The 21906-nt window shown below is 31.5% G+C and overlaps 1 protein-coding gene across 1 annotated transcript in view; it reads right to left on the bottom strand.

Annotated features, from left to right (window-relative positions):
- The window catches only part of HELRODRAFT_90783 (hypothetical protein), a gene marked incomplete at both ends in the record, with an annotated part of 36739 nt that extends 14833 nt beyond the window's left edge, over positions 1 to 21906 (bottom strand). Inside the window, 10 exons of the mRNA XM_009032860.1 lie at positions 4647 to 4791; positions 6164 to 6303; positions 7211 to 7261; positions 10953 to 11016; positions 11392 to 11541; positions 13598 to 13699; positions 17844 to 18033; positions 20168 to 20217; positions 20359 to 20443; positions 21812 to 21906. Coding sequence (XP_009031108.1) covers positions 4647 to 4791; positions 6164 to 6303; positions 7211 to 7261; positions 10953 to 11016; positions 11392 to 11541; positions 13598 to 13699; positions 17844 to 18033; positions 20168 to 20217; positions 20359 to 20443; positions 21812 to 21906 — 1072 coding nt within the window. The remainder of the gene's footprint in view (positions 1 to 4646; positions 4792 to 6163; positions 6304 to 7210; positions 7262 to 10952; positions 11017 to 11391; positions 11542 to 13597; positions 13700 to 17843; positions 18034 to 20167; positions 20218 to 20358; positions 20444 to 21811) is intronic.

The raw sequence follows: 21906 nt of genomic DNA, 5'->3' as shown, positions 1-21906 counted from the left end.
TTTTTAAAAACATTAAGATTACCGTTTTATATTAATTCTCCACGATATCTAAACTACTAGTATGTTTAATCCTAGCCACGATTCGTTCATACACACATTATACACACGTCTTATCATATCTCCCAACTTCATCTCCTGTTTTTTAACTGAAATAGCACTCATTCAAGACATGACAAATGAAGAAATTAGAATTGAACTGATTTGCTGGACTTGTCAGCTTCATTTGACCCTATTAATCACTTAATTTTACTCGGAAGATAAGAGTTTGAGTTTGTTCTTTTTGGTGTGTTTAACAATACAAACTATACCAATAAATCAAACTTGGCTCATATTCTTCATTACCTCTTCCTATGATTGATGATGGAGTTTCTCAGGCCTCTGTACTCGGTCTCTTCTCTTGTCACTCTCTATTTTACATCTATCATGCATCAGGCTCACCGACAGAAGAGTGCAGCAAAAAAGGCGCATACAAGCAAAAAGGCGTGAGCTATAAAAGCGCGAGTAATGAGGGCGCTGTGAGAGTAAGATTGAAATTAAAAATAATTATAATACTTAATGCTAATTAATTTCTAGGATTACTTTGCGTTGTCGGATTCGAATGCATTTTGTCATTTCACAGATTGTACGTGCGATGTGCTAAAGGTAATTTATTGCAACATTTCCCAGCATCGTAAAATTGAAAATAATTTCTTGAATTATAAAAAACAAAATTTAATCAAATTGCGTTACCGGCGTAAATGGCTTAGTAAGTGGACTCTTTCTAGGATTACTTTGCGTTGTCGGATTCGAATGCATTTTGTCATTTCACAGATTGTTCGTGCGATGTGCTCTGAAAGATTTTGGTAGCACGCCTGTACAATAACCTCGTGTCACAGTTTTAAAGCATGCAGTGCAATGAAACCCTGCTTTTAAAGTCACAATTGAATATGCATTCTAAACTCACTTTTACATCATTTAAAATATTACTATAAAAGTAACTCATAAAATCAGTAACAAGATCATTAATATTATTTATATCCAGTGTTGGGGAGTAACAAATTACTAGTAACAAAATTACTGTAACAAATTACTTTTTCCAGTAACAAATAATTGTAACAGATTACTTTTTGTGCAGGGTAGCAAGTAGCAGTAACAAATTATTTTTTTGCAGTAACAGTAATAAATATTATGCGCTTTTGTTCTTCGTTACTTTTTTCAGCAGTGCTTGATTTATAACCATCATTGGTTGTCCTGTTGCGGCTCAGTCGTTCATTAGACGAACCATTTCCATGACTTGCCAATTTAATATTCTATGCTTGTATGCACTTCCTTTTCTTGTTTATGTTTACTCTCAGTCTCAGCATTTCACGTGGTTTGTGATTTAGTAAGTTGCGCGGATTTAGTTGGCATAATGGAAGACGAGAAGGAATTGGATTCAACTGATAATGAAGTAGGCCAAGTAGCTTGGATGGAACAACTGAAGGAATATTTTAACGTAGTTAAAGAAGAAGGAAAGAATGTGAGAGTACAGTGCAAGCGGTGCTTACCAAAACGAACGATTCTTAGCACATCGAAGATCAGCCTAGCGAATCTTTTAAAACACGTGGAGGTAAGGTTTTTTTTAATGTTAACGAAAATTTGTTTTTTTATAAATTATCGGTTTTTTCGGAACGAAATAATGCCTGAATGGGATGCAATGAATTATCTACAACACCTAATTTTTATTCCGCAGTCATCCGATGAATTAGCAAATGCTGTCATTTACAACTGAATTGAACAACATACATAACTGAATGGACATTAGCTTGTGTTTGTCTATTTTTTTAAATATTAGCGAAATAATATTTAAAATTGAATGATGTGTGAACTTGTACAGAAAAAGCATCCAAACGTCTTGGAGAAAGTAAAGGAATGCCGGAAGAGGAAGGCTACTAGTTAAGTGTCCGACATGCCTGCAAAGAAAGCCTGCATACAAGCAACTGTGACAACATGCACCCCACTTGGTAGTTCTGTAATTTCGCAGGCGAAGGTCGATCAGCTGTGACAAACTTCATTGTCGAGTATATGGAGCCAATGAGCATCGTCGAATCTCAACCCTTCATCGAGCTTGTTCAAGGTCTCCAGCCAACAAAGAAAGTTTTGTCGAGAAAAACTCTTAATGGTTAGTTCAATCTCTATAATATAATATGATTTTTTGTGGTTCGTCACATTAATTGCTTATTTTGAACGATGTCAAATAAAAGTAAATACAATCCTTAAGACCCTACTAAATTTGCAACACGCGTCTTTCTGTTTACAGATAAGTTGGACAAACTCGCGGACACGATGAAGGAAAGCATCTGTGCAGCGCTCAGCAAAGTCGATCATGTGTGCACAACAGCGGATATCTGGTCATCCAACAACAGGAGCTTTCTAGGCATCACAGCGCACTGGATTGATCCTGATACTCTGGAAAGACGTTCAGCGGCTTTGTGCTGTGAGCGCATGAAAGGGCGTTACACGTATGATTGCATTGCTGTTAGGTTAAATGCTGTACATACGGCGTATCGTATTAACCACAAAGTACTGATGACAGTAACTGACAATGGTTCGAACTTTGTTAAAGCATTTAAAGAGTTTGCAAATGATGGTAGTGTAGTTAGTGATGATGATGATAACAATGTTGCTTTTGTTGATGTTGATGCATTGCTAAGTGAACCAGAGCATGATGAGGACAGTGACTTATATTTACCCCTTCATCAGCGTTGTGCTGCTCACACATTGAATTTGATTGCTAGTCATGATATAGAAAGTGCAAATAGTGATGCTGTTTACAAAAAACTCTCTCGGTCAACAATGGTCAAGTGTTCTGCATTGTGGAACAAGACTTCACGTAGCACACAATTTGCAGATATTGTGCGTGATAAGTTTCACACTTTCTTCATTGTGCCTAATGCTACACGTTGGAACTCGTACTTTAATGCAGTTGACAAAGTAAGACAGGTCCTTGAAAAACAATCTGAGGACAATATTGCTGAAGTTTTTGTAGCTCTTGAGGTCCCACAATTTCGTCCCAATGACATCCTTTTCTTGAAAGAGTATTGTTGTGTTATGCAACCAATGGCAGCTGCATTGGACATACTCCAAGCAGAAACGAAGTGTTTTATTGGGTTTTTGTTGCCAACGTTAATGTCATTGCGAACAAAGTTACTAACAGTAAAACCAACTTTGAAGTTGGCAGCGCCTTTGCTTACTGATGTTTTATCCGGCCTTGATAAGCGATTTCAAGGTTATGATGAACGTCATGATTTGATCATAGCTAGTGTCACATTGCCTCAGTTTCGTATGAGATGGATTGACAATAACGACAAAAAAAAGATTGCTCGTAGTTTACTGTATGACGAGTTGCAGGCTGCTAAACAGCAGCAGCAGGTCACTGAGCCTGATACTGATGACAAGCATGAGTCAGGTACTGTGTCAGATGATGAATTTTTTTCGTTTGCAAATGAACCACGTGACAACGTTGATGCTGCTGCAGAACTTGATTTAAGTGATAATTCTCGTGAAATTGCATGCCTGCAAAAATACCCGGGTATTTTGAAGTTGTTCAAGAAATTCAATAAACCATTACCTTCAAGTGCACCGGTTGAGAGACTTTTCAGTTTAGGTGGTCAGATACTGGTTCCTAGAAGTAATCGGATGACTGATGAGCATTTTGAGCGTCAACTGCTTTTGCGGGCAAATAAATTATTTTCTGCCAAATAAGTGATTTATGTACATTGTAAATTTAGGTGCTACCAATTACATGTATCTTATTGACTATCTTTCTATGTATTATATATGTATATTCATGTGCGCACCTATTAATGTTGATATTGAGAATATATGAAAGAGTACTTGCAGCGTCTGTTTACATGCATGCTGTACTGTAGTAACAAAAAAGTAACTTTGTTACTTTTTATAGTAACAAGTAACAGTAACAGATTACTTTTCTATAAATATAACAAGTAACAGTAACAAATTACTTTTTCCCAAAGTAACAAGTAAAAATAACAAATTACTTTCAATGAGTAACAAGCACAACACTGTAAATTATATCACTTATTAAAACTTAATTAAAACTTAATTCTTAATAATTTGTAATGTATAAAATATATACATATATAACTTTACCTACTAACCAAATTGAATTCTAAACAAATCTAAAAACCTTTGAATACTGCAATTAAAATCCCCGCAAAAATAATTTTTAAACAATAAAATTTCAGAAATTACGCCCTTAGGACTCACGCACATCTGTCTTGCGCCTTTTTTGATTTGCACCCTTATTGTATGCGCCTTTTTTGGCCGCGTCTTTATCGCTGAGCTCTTTTTGTCCGCCTTTTTTGCTGCGCCCATTTGTCGTGATACCTCTAAAAACTAAAGTGATGCAACAAACAAAGCATACAACTATTGAAAAATTTCAAACTACAGAAACATTAAATAATTAAGTAATATAAAATTAAATTCTAAACATTAATGCAGTGAATAGGTTCTTATTTAATGTAGTTATTTAACTTCAATAAATATTTAAACACGGTGAAGTAAACTTTTTAAAGGGTAAATTAAATACTGCAAACAATAATCAACAGGCTAATTTGGTTGTCTTGCAATTTTCATTTATTAAAAACTATCTATCATGAACAAACCTGGAGGAGCAGATAATTTCTCTCCAAAAAAAATCTGTAAAGCTAAATAGGAACACGAAAAACCAAAAGTAGCAATGGTAAGCCCTAACAAAGTTCGGACGCGTAAGACATTTTCATAGGTTGTGGCCACCAAATTTATAGATGTCTGCAGATGTTTAGTAAGAAAATGGTAAAAAATAAGTTAATGGGCAATAGTATCCGGTTAGTGAGTAAGTAATTTAATGTTGTAGCCTAAAGTAATAAACAAGCCTAAGTGCTGAAACGGTGTATATCAATTAGGATAGTTAACATTGAGTTTGTGGTACATTATTGAGTAACTAAATAAATAACTTTTGGAAATAATCTAAATAAATGTTTATATTTTAATGTTTAAATAATTTTATAATGTTATCAATATTTTTGCTCCACGTTTATTTTCAATTTATTACAACATGTATTTTTGCTTAGCACAGAATCAAATAAAAAAACAAAATAAAAAATTATTTTCTTGACAATTTTAATGATGCACAAAAAAGATTGTAAAAGAAATACAAAATATAGAAATGGTTAATCGTAAGGGTGGAGCAAAATCAAATGTAAAAAGTAAAAAATGTAAACATTAAAAACATTATTTGTTTGAACAGACGATATTTAAAATTGTTATTATAATGAGAAATATTAAACAATATACAAAAAATGCAAAACTAATACATTAATAAATTAAACGCAAGTGTAAAATCGAAAGAAAAAAGTCTATTACAGATAAACGTAATAATTTGTTTGCCTAGTTTGAAAATGAGAATTATTTAAAACAGAATACAAAAGTAACACATAAATAGAAAAAACAATACCAATTCAAAAAAGTAATAATATTATATGTAAATATTTGTATAGTTATTCCGTTTGAAAATATTGTTTGAATAAAAAATACAGAAAAAAGAAATAAAAATTATTAATAAATTAATGATACAAAACCACAGCCATATTCTATTAAACTATGACTTAAAATTTTTTGACATACCTTGGTTTATAAACATTGTTAACATTTTACGACAAATTTTTCAATGAATAATTAGTAGAACTAAATAAAATTTTATAAGTAATGCCATATTCTCATATATGGTAATAGCTGTTGTTATAGCCCAGGCTAATTTACAATAATGGCGGTATTATAGTCACTAATTAAAATAGTTAAATTCATGTTTATCTATAAAGATTAAAAAAGACTTCTAAATAATAATGTGATTAACATGCCGTTGTTAATATTGTTCATGTCAATGTAGATAACGGTGATATAGCTACAGCAACTCGTCTTTAACTTTGTCATTTCTAAACAAACAAAACGATCGCCTGAAGCACATTCAAAATTTTAAAGGAATTGTTAGGGCGTAGGCTTGTTAATTACATTAGGTTACGGTGATATGGAATGAGAAGAAAAACTCAAATCAATAAAAATACAATAAGCTAACTATTTTTTGTTTAATATCTTCCTTTTCATCTATGCCTAGTTCGGACTCTTTGCAACGACTGACTCCAACACCGCTATCATTAATATCAGCAAAAGAAACGTGTCCTCTCTTAACAGTCTGAGACATGAACAAGTAAAAACTTTCTTCCATAGGTAAGAACAAGATCCTCACAACCAAAGATCCCAAATTGTTTACTACACTGTACACGCCTATTGTGATATTTGAAATCAAAAAACTTAGTAGTAATATTTGTCTATATACTATAATCATAAAGGCCAACATAAGAAAAATTAAAAAAAGATATTTGCTTTAATAGATGTAAAGTGGGCGATTAACTTTTCTTAGTATCGCCAAAAAACTAGTTAGTTAACCGCCGTCAACTAATATGATTTAATAATGTGAAACAGAATGTGTTAACATAAAATAAAGAAAAATAGCCATATAGTGGCTATATTTGAAACCAAATCAAGATTATTTTTTGACAAACATCAATAAATTTATCACAAAAGCAGCATTTTAAAATGTTCTAGTACTATATATATATAAGTTATAAAAATGAAGACCCATCGCAAACTGATCAATCAATCATACAAAACCAGACGATAAAATATTGTTAAACTGCCCGATAGACGACGCGTTAGTTTAATCCCAGTAGAAAATAAAGACAATATAAGTTTCAAACTAATAGTCACTTAATTTATCAATAATCACTGTTGATTAATTAGACAGATAAAAGTTAACGTTCATAAACTAAATGTTTAAAAAAAAGGATTGTAAAGAAAGATGTGAAAATAGAGAGGGTTAAGTTTAGGAAGAATTGTATCATTCCAATGAATGACTTTTATGTAGATCCAATTGCACTACACCTTTAATTTTAACACCATCATTATCTTTTTTTTTTGCATCACATATATTTAATCTTCCATTGAGAAAGTTTCACCCATAAAACCGTTATTGTTGTTTTAGTAATATCCAATTATTAACTAAGCATCAAAACTACATTTTGTTTATATCAAGGTGCAATATCAACAGTTTATCTGAAAAATTGTAATTTTGTCAAAAACAACTTATCAACTTTTCGACAATGGAAAAATATAAAAAAAACAACTAAAACACCTTGATCTGCAAATGAGAGAACCCCAAAGAGAGTCATTATGTATTTCTCTCCTGAATAAAAATAAAATGATTTTTATTTTTTTTTATCTATCACCTAAAATTGGGAAAAAAAATTTTTGTTGTATGTTGACTCTCAATACAAATTGATAAAATGTTAACAAAAGAATATTTATAAAAATGTGAACAAAAAAGTGTTAAAAATGGAAACAAAAAAAAAATTATTTTGTTTCAATGAAAACAGTCAGAAGAAACAAAAATATTACATAAATATTGCATAAAATGGAAGAGGAAATTCAAACAAAATCAGATAAACGTTGATAATGCAGAAAATAGTCGAAATAAATAGAAAGGTAAAATAAATTTCAAAGCGACACTTAGTCATTCAAAGCTAGTTTTGCGGGTATGAAATTACTTTCAACGTTATGTAGTAGAACAAAAATGACTTAGATGTTAACCACTTGCGTTTGAACAATCCGTTGCAATAAGATTTGAAGCAAAGATTTCTACTTTCTACCATATTATGCCAATATTAGTATAAAAACTGACAAAAAAATAATAAAATAAAAACATAAAATAACAAAATTTTAGTTATTAATTAATTAACTATGTGTTTATCAATCATGTGCATAAAGTTTAGTAATTAGTAATTTTGATAACTCGGTTCGTCTAAGAAATATATATGTTTATGCCAGTTTCAAAAGCAAAAATCGCATATAAAAGATTACAAATCACAAAACGTTTTTTACTTTTAAATTTTTTAGAATAGTTTGGGAAAAGTTTTTACATCCGGACACCCATCCTAACGACAATCACCAGCTATAAGTTAGGCCTTATAAGTTTAGCTCAAAAGCACGAAAGGCAGCGAGGATGCAGTTTTATGGACATTTTTTTAAAAGATTAGACCACCAATTGCAAGCAAGTACAGATTGGAGTACCTATAAAACCGTTTTGATAAACGCTGCAACTGTGGGAAAACTGGTACAAAACCGGCTCACTAAAAGCAAAACATCTACAACTATCACACATTTTTGTAGACCTTGAAAAAGCATTTAATCGAGTTCCCCGTGAAGGAATCAGGTGGAGTCTACGTCGACAACTCATTCGACTTGTGATGGTAATGTTTACGAATACTAAGACTCTCGTCAGCACAACCGTTGGAAACACAGATGCATTTGACATCGGCGTTAGAGTTCATCAAGGCTCGCTCTCAGTCCACTGTTATTTATAACTGTGATGGAAGAAATCACAAAACCGATACACACTGGTGACATTTGGAATCTAACATATGCTGATGATATCGTTTAAACAGCCACATCTGAGCAGAATGCATCACAGATGTTTGAAAATTGGGCCATCAGACTCGCCGATCATGGATTAGAAGTCAACATCAGCAAAACCAAATCAATAAACACTGGTGAACCCATCCAATCCACAGCTACTGGACGATGGCCCTGTTCAGCTGATGCTGCCGTTCGAGCACGCATACGTGCAGCCTGGAATAAATGGCATTTCCTTGTTCTATATTGATGCTGCGTGACATCCCACTACCACTATGATCAAGACTTTATAAATCTGTGATATGTACGGTGTTATATGGTGGAGAAGCATGGCCTATGACAACCAAATGGAACAACAACTTCAACGAACCGACATGAAAATGCTCCGATGGATGCAACAAATTAGTCTGAAGGACCACATCAAATCTACCAAAATCCTGCGTCGTACTGGTTTAGATGATATAAAGGACGAATGCCGACAACACCGTCTGCAGTAGTTTGGTCATGTTAAACGAAGTGGAAACGGTGCCAACTTCTTGTGCAGATGTTGAAGTACCTGGAACAAGTTCCAAAGGCCGTCCAAAGAAGTCCTGGTCGCAAACAATCGAGCAAAACATGATAGCTCTAAATTTAAAAGAAATGGATACAAAAGGTCGTCTAATTTGGCGCAAAAAATTGATGGCAAAAAAAAAATCCTATCTCAGGGAACTGGGTCTCTGGACGCTAAACGAAGATTGATTGATTGTAATTATATCTAAAATGGTGAATAAATGTTCAGCTTATGGATGTAAAAGTTGATACAAATAAAATGCAGCAAATAACAAGAAAACGACGTATCGTTTCAGCCTACCAATTATAAATCCGAATTTGTGCGCTAGATGGGTACGTACTAATTCTAGTAAAGATTATGTTCCAAACAAATATTCTAAAATTTGTTCACTTCACTTTAATCTAACAGATTTTCTAACATGTTTTAGTGATTGGTATAAGGAAAATTGAACAGAACTGTTGGGATTGCCAGAATACTGTTATGGAGAGGCAAAGTAAAAAGTTAAAAGGATACGTGCTAATTCTAGTAAAGATTATTTAATATTTTTAATTAATTTGTAATTAATTCTTGCGTCGTGCTGGTCTAGATGATATAAAAGACGAATGCCGGCAACACCGTCTGCGGTGGTTTGGTCATGTCAAACGAAGTGGAAACAGTGCCGTAACTTCTCTTGCAGATGTTGAAGTACCTGGCACACGTCCTAAAAAGTCCTGGTCGCAATCAATCGAGCGAGACATGAAAGTTCTAAATTTAAATAAAATGGATACAACTGATCGTCTAATTTGGCGCAAAAAATTGATGGCAAAGAAAACAACGTCCTACTGGGCCTTTGGACGCTAAACGAAGATTGATTGTTTGAATTTTAAACGTTTGGGATAGGTTTTAGCCCTCAATTTTTTTTAATTTTGTTTTTTAACTTTTTTAATCTTTTCAAGTAAATTTTATTATCTTAAAGTAATTTAAAAAATTATTTAAATTATTTTTCATTTAAAAAATGAAAATTTTCTAAAAATCGGTTTCATTTATGTCTGCTAGTGTGTATAAAGCTAAAAAACCGATTTTAACAAAGTTTTAATCACTTAAATGAAAAAGAATTATTTTTTGAATAATTTGAAAATATTCATAATCACTAAAAACATTCAAAAAATAAAAATCTAGAATTGCGCAACATGTTTAAATAGATTATACTAGGCTTTAAACATTTTCATTTTATTGTTCTCAGGTTGAAATTTATTTTTTTAATGGCTCTTGTTAATGCTCACAACACAGCTCTATATATCAAAACCGGGACCAACATAGAAAAGTAGATTTTTAGTTAGATTATGACCTTTAGTCCAATGTTATAACTCTTGAGTTGTTGCATATTTTTCTATCTCCGTTTCTGTTATGACTCTTGAGTCGTTGCATATTTTTCTATCTTCGTTCTAGTGGATAAAAAATATTGCTGCTTTCTCCCAGTCCTCTGATAATTTCTTCTCCCCATATCGCGTGTTTTTTAGTAATTCTGCGGTTATATTGCAGATTCCAGACACTTTATTCCTCATCATCTGATTGCCGTAAACATTTGTTCAAGTGCTTGCTCGAAAATATCGTTAATGCATTCCACCAATATGTAAAACTTAAAAAATATGTACAACTGCTGAACGGTATTAAAAAAAGAGGTCAATAAAACAATTTAAACCATAGTCCGTCCCTCCTAATCTTATACGAACCTTCCTCAATTAATGTCATTATATTGGAGTTCTTTAATGTTTTAAAATTCTAAAAAAAAATTTAACCAAGAATCTGATTCCCTGAAAACTAAACAAAAATGAACAATCCTTAAAAAACAGTAATGCAATATAAAAAAGATTAAAGTATAAAAATAATTAAGTTAAACAAATCAACAATATTATAGTAAAAAAAATTTGTTTACCTTCAGTAAAAACTTGTTTTAGGATCACATGTCGAGAAAAACTCCATAAAAGCTTTGTTGTTGACTTTTTCAATTTTACTGCCTCAATTTTATCTAGGCTTTTCACTCCAACATTATTAATTTCATTTGGTGTTTCTAATGACTTTTAAAAACAGCAACTTAGTTAATTACAGCATAACATTTTCAATTTTCATGATAAGTTAAATAAAATTACAAAAACCAAAATTTTTAAAAAATATTTAAGTTATGAAAATATTTACTATCATAAAATTACACTCACATCTGAAATAGATGAAAATGATGATGCCGACACAAAAGAAGGCAAAATATTCCAAATTGAAGTGAAAGGAAACTCATCCGCGCTTTTTCTATCCAAATGTTCATTATCGTCGTAAGTATTGTTGATAAAACTTATTTTAGAATTTTTTTTATTATTAACATTATTATTTATATTCGTCAACTTATGGTCATTTTCAATGTTTTTTGCGTAAAGATTATTATTAGTAATGCAACGACATTTAGTATTTTTATAAATCTTGTATAAGATGTATGTGTAGTAAGAGATTGTCACGGAGCAACTGTAGGAAAGCTAGTTGGGGGCAATGATGAATCAGTAAAATCAGTAAAATCTTCAAAAAATATATTTATTGATACAATTATAGTAATAACAATAAACAAAAACACTGATATCAATGACACTGGTATTTATGATGTTTCTAATAGATTTCAATATGCTGATTTCAAGTATGTAATCAATTTTTTTAGCACGTAGAGTTTTTTCATAAATCTAAAAAAATGGTTCAAATTATCATAACTGAAACACATTACATAATCCAGATAACGCCTGATATTTCAATGATATAATCCAATATATATGCGCATGTATCTGTGTATAAATTCATTACTCAGATGGACAATGTATATACACAGGCCAATATTTAATTAAAATAAATTTATTATTTCTATTCATTTTAATTCATTTGATTTAACTTGTTCAAGTTTCAGAAGATGTTGTTCGAATTCTCCAAAGACTAAGAAGTTGGAGCAGAAGTTTGAAAATTTTTTTAACTTTGGAATTCCAATGATGGCATGGCGTAAACTCAAAAATCACAGACAATTTTTTTTTCTGCATGGTAAACACCAAAAAAGATTGAATCTGAAACAACTTTTTCATAGTATATAAATTGTGAAAGATAAAAAAGATTTATCATATCCTAATTTGCCTTCAGCATTGAGACCAGTACCTCATTCTTGTTCCGATACAATTGACAGTTTTGCCAAATGATGAATCAAGTTATGACAATGTTGTTGAATTGATAAAGACAATTTTTCACTTAGCAGTTAAAATTCTAGAGGAATATTGCTTGTTATTGTTCGAGATTTGAATTTATCAAAAATTTCATTAGAGTTACTGGGATGCCGTTTAAAGGCTAAGAATTTACTGGAATCTGAAACAACTTTTTCATAGTATAGAAAACGTGAAACAAGAGAGCAAAAAACTATGTTAATGAAATGCTTTCTGCGTTCAAAAAAATAAGATGTCAAATGAGCCTCAAAATTCACTTTTTATTTTCATTATCGGATTATTTTCCGGAAAGTCTTGGCGATTATAGTAAAGAAATGAGTGAAAGGGGTCACCAAGACATTAAAACAATGGAAATCAGATATCAAAGACGATTGAACGTTAACCCGATGGCGGACTATTGTAGGATACTGAAAAGGGAGAAATTGAAAATCAAGAAAAAGAAGTTTTTGTCATTAATTTGAAGTTTTATGCTTTATGTATTAACATTCTCATTTTATTATTTTTTTAAATTGTTATTTTGAACAAATTTTTTATAGATAATCGTAAAAATAGAATGTTAAAAATCAGTAAAAATAAAAATGGTAAAACTGAATTTGTGAAAAATTGACATATTTGAAGCCAGCATGTCCAAATTTAGTTAGAACTTATGTTTGATACATCTAAAAATTAAAAAAAATGCATACCAGTGTAATAAAAAGAAATTGTTAATATCTTTTGTCTAGATATGTGCTTATGAACAATAAATATAAGTAGTATTACTTATCAACAACTGTTTATATATTTGTTTGAGAAATACTCTTTTGTTTATAAAATTGTTTGAGAAATACTTTTTTGTTTTTATATTTGTTTGAGAACTAATTTTTTGAATATATTATGACTTAAGATTTGCATTATTTTTATTTCAATGATGAAAGTTAATAAAAATGTACTTTTTTTTTAAAATTTTTAAATGGAATTGTTATTTTTTGTTATATCTTTTTAAATTGAACTTATATAAACTTTAATGTTTTAAAATGGAAAAAAAAACAAAATGCAAACCTAAAATTGTATAGGGTCATTAGCGACCCTATAAAATTTTCGACTTCTAGCCATCTTTTCTCTAACGATATCAGAATAATTTAAAATTTTTTTAGACTAATTCGTAGAAATAATTATTTTTGTGGAATACATGGGAGAACAAAGTATTTTAATTCATAAATTAAAAAATTGTAGGCCTAAAAGTATGTGCTCTGGTTAAAACATCTCATCCAGACCTTTAGTTTTTAATAAATGAGATGTTTTGAATAATAAATGACAACGGCAGGCTTCTAGTAATTTATTAAACAAAAAATTAACTAACCTTAGACATGCAAAAGGCAAACAGTCCAACTTGTGGCCAGTACAAAACTGAGATAACTAGTACTGACGTCTCAACAGCTAATGAAAGACCTTCAACAATTGGCTTTTGGAAAATTTTGAATATCATTCAATATAAAAATTTGTACGTCATTAATATTGTCATGACTACCAATAGAGCTCAATGTTAATTAGCCTACAACGTTAACCTCGTAATTATAATACGCCACTTCTGCGCTCAGGCTTGTTATTAACGTTAATATAATGGAGGTGGGGTACCTCCAACAACTAAGAATTTTAACAACTAAGAATTTCTTAATTCCTTTAACGAAATCGTAAAACAAAGAATTATAACCACGTGGTTATATGCATTTACACTGAATAACTCTCATACAATTATAAGAATCTATTGTATAACTTTTTAAGCATTTTAATTATGTTCTCTATTTTCTCGATATTCAACGGCAACGAAAAATGTAACTGAAAATTTATTATCGACATATAAATATTTCGAACGAGAAATAAATATCAAAACATCAAAAGTATACGGTCACCGAGCAAGATAGTAGAAATGCCATGTCTTGCACTGCTATTGCACGACGGCATGGTTAGAATACTGCCTTTCTGAAACTCAAAGACTTTCACACAAGTATGATGGATGTATGCCGTGTAATGTAGATAGTAATAGATAGTTTAGTTACATAAATTACACGTAAGCCGCTTTGCGTTTGACAAAGCATCAAAGAGAATAAAAAATATTTGTCTCATTTGTTACCGATGATTGGGATAGGTACTGACATTTTAATTTTCGATGATGATATCGATAGAATTAACGAAAAAAAACCGTGCAAAATTGATATCGGAGACAGGATTTCAGGTTTGCTTACAATACTAACAATAAAATCGTAAAATCGTTAAAATTTGATAAAAAAATTAAACAAAATCTAACAAGTAAATCAGTTTACTTCGATAGTTTAATAAATAACGACAACTGTTCAAAAAATGTTAATGCACGAATAATATTTGTATCGTTAAAACATTTGTAAAATTGAAAATTATAAAAAACTCTTTTGTGCACGGCAGTATGCATGCGAAACATGGACGACAAGAAGAGAAAGGCAAATTATAATAAATTATTTTAATGGTGTGCTAAAATACTTTTGAAAGTTAGCTGGAAATAAGAGAGAAACAAAACCGTAAGATCTAACTAGAAAAAAAAGTAAAAAAGAAAAGGTAAAAAAAATTGAGATTTCTCAAATATATTTGTAGACGAATATAACGTCGAATTGAGTCTAATTAATTAGAAAGAGAAACAAAAAGAAATAAATGGAAAAAAAAGATAGATAACGTTAAACGATAGATTTGAGATCAGAATACTAAATTCAATAAAGGTGACCAAAGATGGAAAAAATCCAACGGTTATTAATGTAGTCCATCTCAATCCTTTTATTACATTTTTTGTAATAGTTCTTACATAAAAATTTCCTTAAATGTAATAAAAAATTGGGACAAAACCAAAATTTAAGCCATCATTCTGTGATACCCCATTGATAACATTGATATCAATGACCTGTTTTTTTATCCAGTTCATTGAAATTTATTTTTTATGCAACTCCAGCTTATTATCACTAACAACTGACGTGACCACTAATGTTATGGTTATATCTAACACTATTACTAGGATTATCATCATCGTTGTTGTCGTCTTCGCGTTGCGTATCGTTATCAAATTCATTCACTTTTCTAGGATCATATTCATATTTATCAACGCCATCATCACAATCATTTCTACAAACCTCACGTTCGCAATCTTCCCCTACGTTGTGATCGTTTTCATCTTTTTCCAGTTTATCAGTTCTAATTTCCGTTTCGGCATTAATGTTTAAACCTACTGCATTCAATGTGTCTAAAACGTCTTCCTTTGAAAGTACTGAACAATTTTTTATTTCCTTCAGCAAGTTTACTACATCTGGTGTTATGATCAAATTATTGTTCAGGTACGTCACTACTGCAAACCAAACTGTTACTCTAGGTGCAATATTTATCATCTATTCAAAACCTTCCATTTTATGTTGCACTTCCAAATTTACTACATCTATAATATTTGCTTTTCCTTGAAGTCCCAAAACAGAAATCTTGCCTTGCACAATTACTCTTGACCAATCGATAAACCTTGGATGGATACAGCTAATCTCTGCCCCTCCATCGACAAGTGCCTTCGGTATTTTTATTCAATCGACATATATATCAACGAACTCCCTTCGATGCAATTTTTCCTTTTCGATATTCGCTGATCTTTCTGGAAACAGAAATTCATTTTCCTTTATTTCTGATTCGTGATATACTGAATTTCTTTGAATCTTTACCGGCTGAGTAGTTTTTCGCTACATGACCTGGCCTTTAACATCTGAAACATAGTCCCTTCTCCATAGCTTCCTCTTTGTTTATGTTTACAATGCGCTTATCGTTATACTCTTCTTTAAACCAACATTTAGTTCCATTTCCCTGCGACGGGATTTGGTGCTTTCATATATTGCCAAATAATTATCAGCTGCTCGAGCCAATTTATCAAAGTCCAACAATAATCTATCAAAATTTTCTCCAACATTCCTGCTTTTAAAATAATATATCCATGTGTTTTTCAGCTTTGACAATAGGAGCTGGTATGTTTCATTAAGTAATTTCCTGATGTTAAAAAATTGTTCTCTTAATCTGACTGGGCTCACTCTGAACTCGTTCAACGTGTTATAGTTACTAAGTTGTTGAACTGTTAACCGAGATATAAGAGATTTAGCCTTATCATGTAGACACATCTGAAGTAACATCAACACCAAATTGGTCGAATTGGTTTTCTAGATTTTCAAAAAAACTTGGTAATTCGCTGGGTTCCCCATCACATTTTTCATTTAGTCGCTAAATGTTTTAATGCGATTTAACATTGAATCTCTTTTTCAATGACGATCGTTCTTGTTCATTTTGTAGGTTAAAGCTTTTCAGTCTTATCGCAAGTTTTTCCTCCTTTATCTTCATTTGATATTTAAATTCTTCAGCCATTCTCTCCATCTCCCTTTCTCTTAATTTACATTCTCTTTCATGTTCTTTATTTTTTTCTCTCCATCTCTTTTTCTCGTAAATTTAATTCTTGCTGCTTCAATTTCATCCTATCTTATTCCTAAAACATGCCACACTCGCCATATCGCTTGCTGTTGTCCAAAAAATGTCATAAACTACAACTAAAAAAAATAACTAAACAACACACAATTAAAAAAAATTGCTTCTTTCACACAAGCAATAACCGTGACAAAGCTTCTTTTGTCATGCCCTGGTTTTTTCAAACCTTGTTTACCAGGTTGCAAATACTGCAGTCAACTGAAAGAAAAAGTACAAATAGATGATGTGCAAAAAATATTAATAACAGCAGATACAGAATGGGGATCGGAAAACCTGACAAGCGCACAGTGTGCAAGAAGACAGCACGGAATTGTCATTGCATAGAAGAAATCAGGCCAGCGACGTAGAAAAAAAGCTAATTGGCTCAGTGGGACTCCTTGCAGATGGAAGTTAGGTTGCATAAAAGAAAATGTGAATTAACATATGAATCGAAACATTGCCTGCAGATTGTGGTATCTAAAAATAAAATCCCTCGAATTCTTAAAGAAATGCATGGTGGCTCATCAGGAGTCCTGGTCGCAAACAATCGAGCAAGGCATAAAAAGCTCTAAATTTAAATGAAATGAATACAACTGATAGTCTAATTTGGCGCAAAAAATTGATGGCAAAGAGTTCAGAGCTGTACAACACAGCTATATGATCTGTTCTGATGTATGGTGCAGAGACGTGGCCGATGACAACAAAACTCGAACAGCAGCTTCACCAAACCGACATGAAGATGATTTCGTTGGATGCAGCGATGGTTTGGCGAAGCAAAAACGATACAATAATTTCCGTTACTGAGTACCAGGTGCCTGGCACCCGCCTAAGAGGTCGCCCAAAGATGTCCTGGACGCAGACCATACAGGAGGACTCTCAAGGAGACAGACGCAATAGATAGATCGGCTTGGAAACAGAAGCTGGTAAATGGAATAAGACTATAAACGAGGAATGATCATAATTTTAGTTTTATCAAAGATTGCTAGCATAGTATCCTAAACGGATCAAAACTAACGACTGCACAATAACCTCAAATTTGAAATTTACAACTAACGCAAATTTTTAAAAGATTAACGGTATTAAAAGTATAAATCAATTACCTTGATCTTGACAAGAAGTAGTATTTGTGTCACAATCTTTATGGGTTCACTTAAAAGTTCAATAACGGCAGATAAAGCGTATAAAATGACAGCTGAACTATAACTACTTGTTATTGAATTATCTGGCCAATCTAAGCACGTCAACCATATGACGGAGCAGAAAACTGCCCAGAGTAAACCTACAGGAAAGCTGAATAGATGAATAATTTTTATTTTAATTAAAAAATATCTATTTAAATATATAAGAGAATGTATGTCTGTGTGACCTTCATGAATTATTACACTATTCATCCAATCGACAAGAAGCTCTAAAATTGTTATGTATACTTAAAAGACCCTTTAAAGAATTTTTTGGTATATGCAAGCATTTCGTGCACAAACTGCAGTCATGAAATAATTTTAAAATATATTCCTGTTGCTAATAAAGCTTATAAAAATATAGTAGGACTTTAAATGTCGTATAATAAACTTTTCGCAACTTATGACTAACATACAATTTCAAAACAACAGTGATAAGGTGATATAATTATCACAATAAATTTGTAAGTTTGAAAATAAGTTTCATGGATTTATTTCTTTCTTATTTAATAAATACTCTATGAAAAAAATTTCTAACTAAAACCAATTAATCACGTGCAGTTTTCGCAGTATCATTGAGATATAAGATTCTGTCTGTTAATTTCACAAACACAAAATGAACATGCAAGATTTTATGTTTTAATTTAATTAATCCACCATCTTAGTATAAGCAAAAACATTAATCCCATAATTCTTTTACAGTCTACAGTATTTACAACAACAGAGTATCCAACAATTTAAATTGTTTGTAGTTAAACGTTTACTTGAATATCATCATTATTACCTTGTTTGGACAGCTCATATAATTTTAAAACGTCGTCAACCTTAAATTTTAACATTTAAACCCAATACATGTTGTACCTCCATTTTTCATTATGATCATAACCGTCAGAAACTCAATGCACACAAGTCGAATCATTGACTCCTGAAAGATTGACTATTTGGTTAACATATGAGGTCATTTCGCTTTGCCCATATACCAGATGATGTTGATTATTAAAATGGACCAACATAATAAATAAACTTACATAGAAATTTCCATGATCATCAAGAATTTGTCATTCTATTATACAACTACCACAATAATGTTATAACCGCTGCAAAAGTCAAAATACTGTTTTGCAAATTGCGCTATTTAATTACTTTCAATAAATAATTGCCATCTTGATTCAATAACTCTACGCTTTCACTACATATTAGTTGTTAGAATCACATATCTTTGTAACGCGGGTTGTAAAGTTGGACGAGTTGTAGAGGGGGAGTTGTTGGATAATGGAGTTGCGCCGAGAATTATTGGCGATCGTGCGACATATAGTGTATTTCTGGAATTGGAGAATGATTCAGTGTTTCTATTATTGTTAGCATTCAAATAAGCATATAAACAAGTCTAGGTTTAAAAAAGTTGTGTTTAACCATCAAAAATCCATAAACCTACGATCGTGCAAGTTACATCAATAAAGTAACATCTATGTTCACGTTTCATTAGTGGAGGTATTTATAACGAGAATTGTGTACAAAAAACTGCTCATATCGATTAATGAACAATCCATTACTTTGATTAAGATGTTTTACTAATGTCGCTAGTTTTTAAGATAATGCTTCTTTCTAGCAAATAGCACAAAACATCGGTAATTTAATGTATCAAAATTTAATATATTAATATAGTTGGTTTTTGAAATCAAACTTAAAACTATTTTAACTGTCACTCTTATTACTTTATCACTGTGAGCAGCACTTAACCAATTCAATGAATGAGTCAGCATTCAAATTGAATATTATTATATTGTATTAAGGATAAAAATATGAATTAGTCAATAAATATTCAATTAGTCATCAATAAAAAATTTGACCACAAACCAACAGAAGACCATCTCGATATTTTACATACACTAATAATCGCTTTCAAACACTGAAAAACATAGAAGTTTGAATTTATTATAATTTCAACGTCAAATTTCTTTAATTTCCCAAAATTTTTCTATAAATTACTAATAATTTAAACTAACTATTTTTGGCAATTTTTGATTGTTAACACAAATGTCGGAGTTAACCCGTTTTTTTTGTAAGTTTTTACTGGACTTCATCAATGTAAACTAAGAACAGCTGTTATGCTGGCCAGTCATTAAATAAACATTAAATAAATGTCACTACTGACCAATTAATCAAATTAGCATTAACATAAAAGTTAGATTTAATCTAATTATCTAATTACAAACAAAACTGCCAATAATCAACCAAAAACATACCAGCCCCAAAGCAAATTGATAACAGAAGACCATCGTTTCAGATCTTCATTCTTGATATTATGGCAAGTTTTTCTAGTTTTGTTATAATTGTTGTGTGTTTTTATATTAACGATCTTTTCAATTTTATCATAACTCGTAACATTGTTATTTTCATTGCTATCACTTTTACTATTGTAGCTGTTTAAATTGACGGTGGGGCTGTCAATGTTTTTTAAACAAGCTCTGGTGAACGGCTCACTAGTAAGAATGAAAACAGTGTTGTACAGCAACATCAACCTGAAATTTTAGAAGAAAATGTGTATAAATAAAATAAAAAATTTACTCAAATTTACAATTTACTTATTAGTATGAATAACACAACACAAAGAAACTGCTCAAACATCATAGGAATACAAATCACAGAAATGAAGGAAAACTACATCAACTTCAATATGACATTTCAATTAAAAAACCTTAATAGTAATGCATAGAAACAAAAATATATTAATGAATAAATCAAAATAACTACATAAATTATAACAACAATCAAATCTTTCAATTTTATAAATTTTTTCGGTGTACGGTGTGCAAGATGGATGTTGGAGCAAACTCAATAATTTGTAGTGCTTGTAAGAAATGGATGCTTAAGAGATGCAAACTGGCAGTCTAAAAGTGGTTGCTTCAGGCGTAAAAGATGTGTTGATGGAGGGGAACAAAAGTTAATAGAAAAAAACATAGAAATAGATTGTGAAGGAAAGGTGGAATGCGTGGAAAAGTTTTGTCATCTGGGAGATATGGATCTAGAGGCGGAGCTGAGGATGCGTTGAGAGCTAGAGTGCGGTGTGCTTGGGCTAAGTTTCGAAAACTAGTTCCGATTCTGAAAGCAAGAGGTGCTTCTTCAAAGGTAAAAAAAAACATACAGTACGTATGTTCAAAGTGTGATGATGTATAGCAGTGAAACATGGGCTATGAAAATGGGAGATATGCAGCGTATGGAAAGGGCAGAAAAAATGATGATTAGGTGGATGTGTGGTGTAACACTGAGGGACAGAAAAACGAGTGAAGGATGAGACAGGGTAGATTGAGATGGAGACTGGAGAGAGAGGATAACTGGGTGTCAGCATGTAGACATGTGATAGTTGACGAGGAGAAGGGTAGAGGAAGAGAAAGAAAAACTTGGAAAGAGTAGAACTTTGGGCAGATGACATGAGAAATGGAAGATGCACAAGACCACGATGTTTGGAGGAGTGACATTCTTTGAAGCCGTCCAACCCGTCCAAGCGCGGACGTTAAAACGATGATGACGATGAACCAAGAAAAAAAACAGAAACTTTGCATCTCTTCACAATATCAGTGATAATCATTAAAAAATCGTTTACTTTTTTACTTTCTTTGCAAAATATTTCATGCATTTTAACAAAATATTTTCTCAACAAGCATTCAGATCAAAAATTAATAAATTTATAAATTAGTTTATTAATAGAATAGAAAGCAACAATTAACTGTACAACGCCCAACCAAAAGCATGACAATAACAATAAAGACATTTAAATAAAAAAAGATGAGCAGCAATAAAGAAAGACAAGTTCATAAAGAGTTACATTACAAATGAATAGTAATATTTAACAAAAACATTTAATTAAATATATCTACACATACACTAACCTAACATTCACAACACCTAATATGTCTCTACTGAGAAACCTTATGATGACAACATTCATTGTGAAAGTAACCGCTCTAAAAATTAACTGCAAAAA

Source organism: Helobdella robusta (genome assembly GCF_000326865.2).
Source record: "Helobdella robusta unplaced genomic scaffold HELROscaffold_89, whole genome shotgun sequence".
NCBI lineage: Eukaryota > Metazoa > Annelida > Clitellata > Rhynchobdellida > Glossiphoniidae > Helobdella > Helobdella robusta.
The sequence above is the reverse complement of the archived record's forward strand: the minus strand, read 5'-3'. Positions and strand labels throughout refer to the sequence as shown.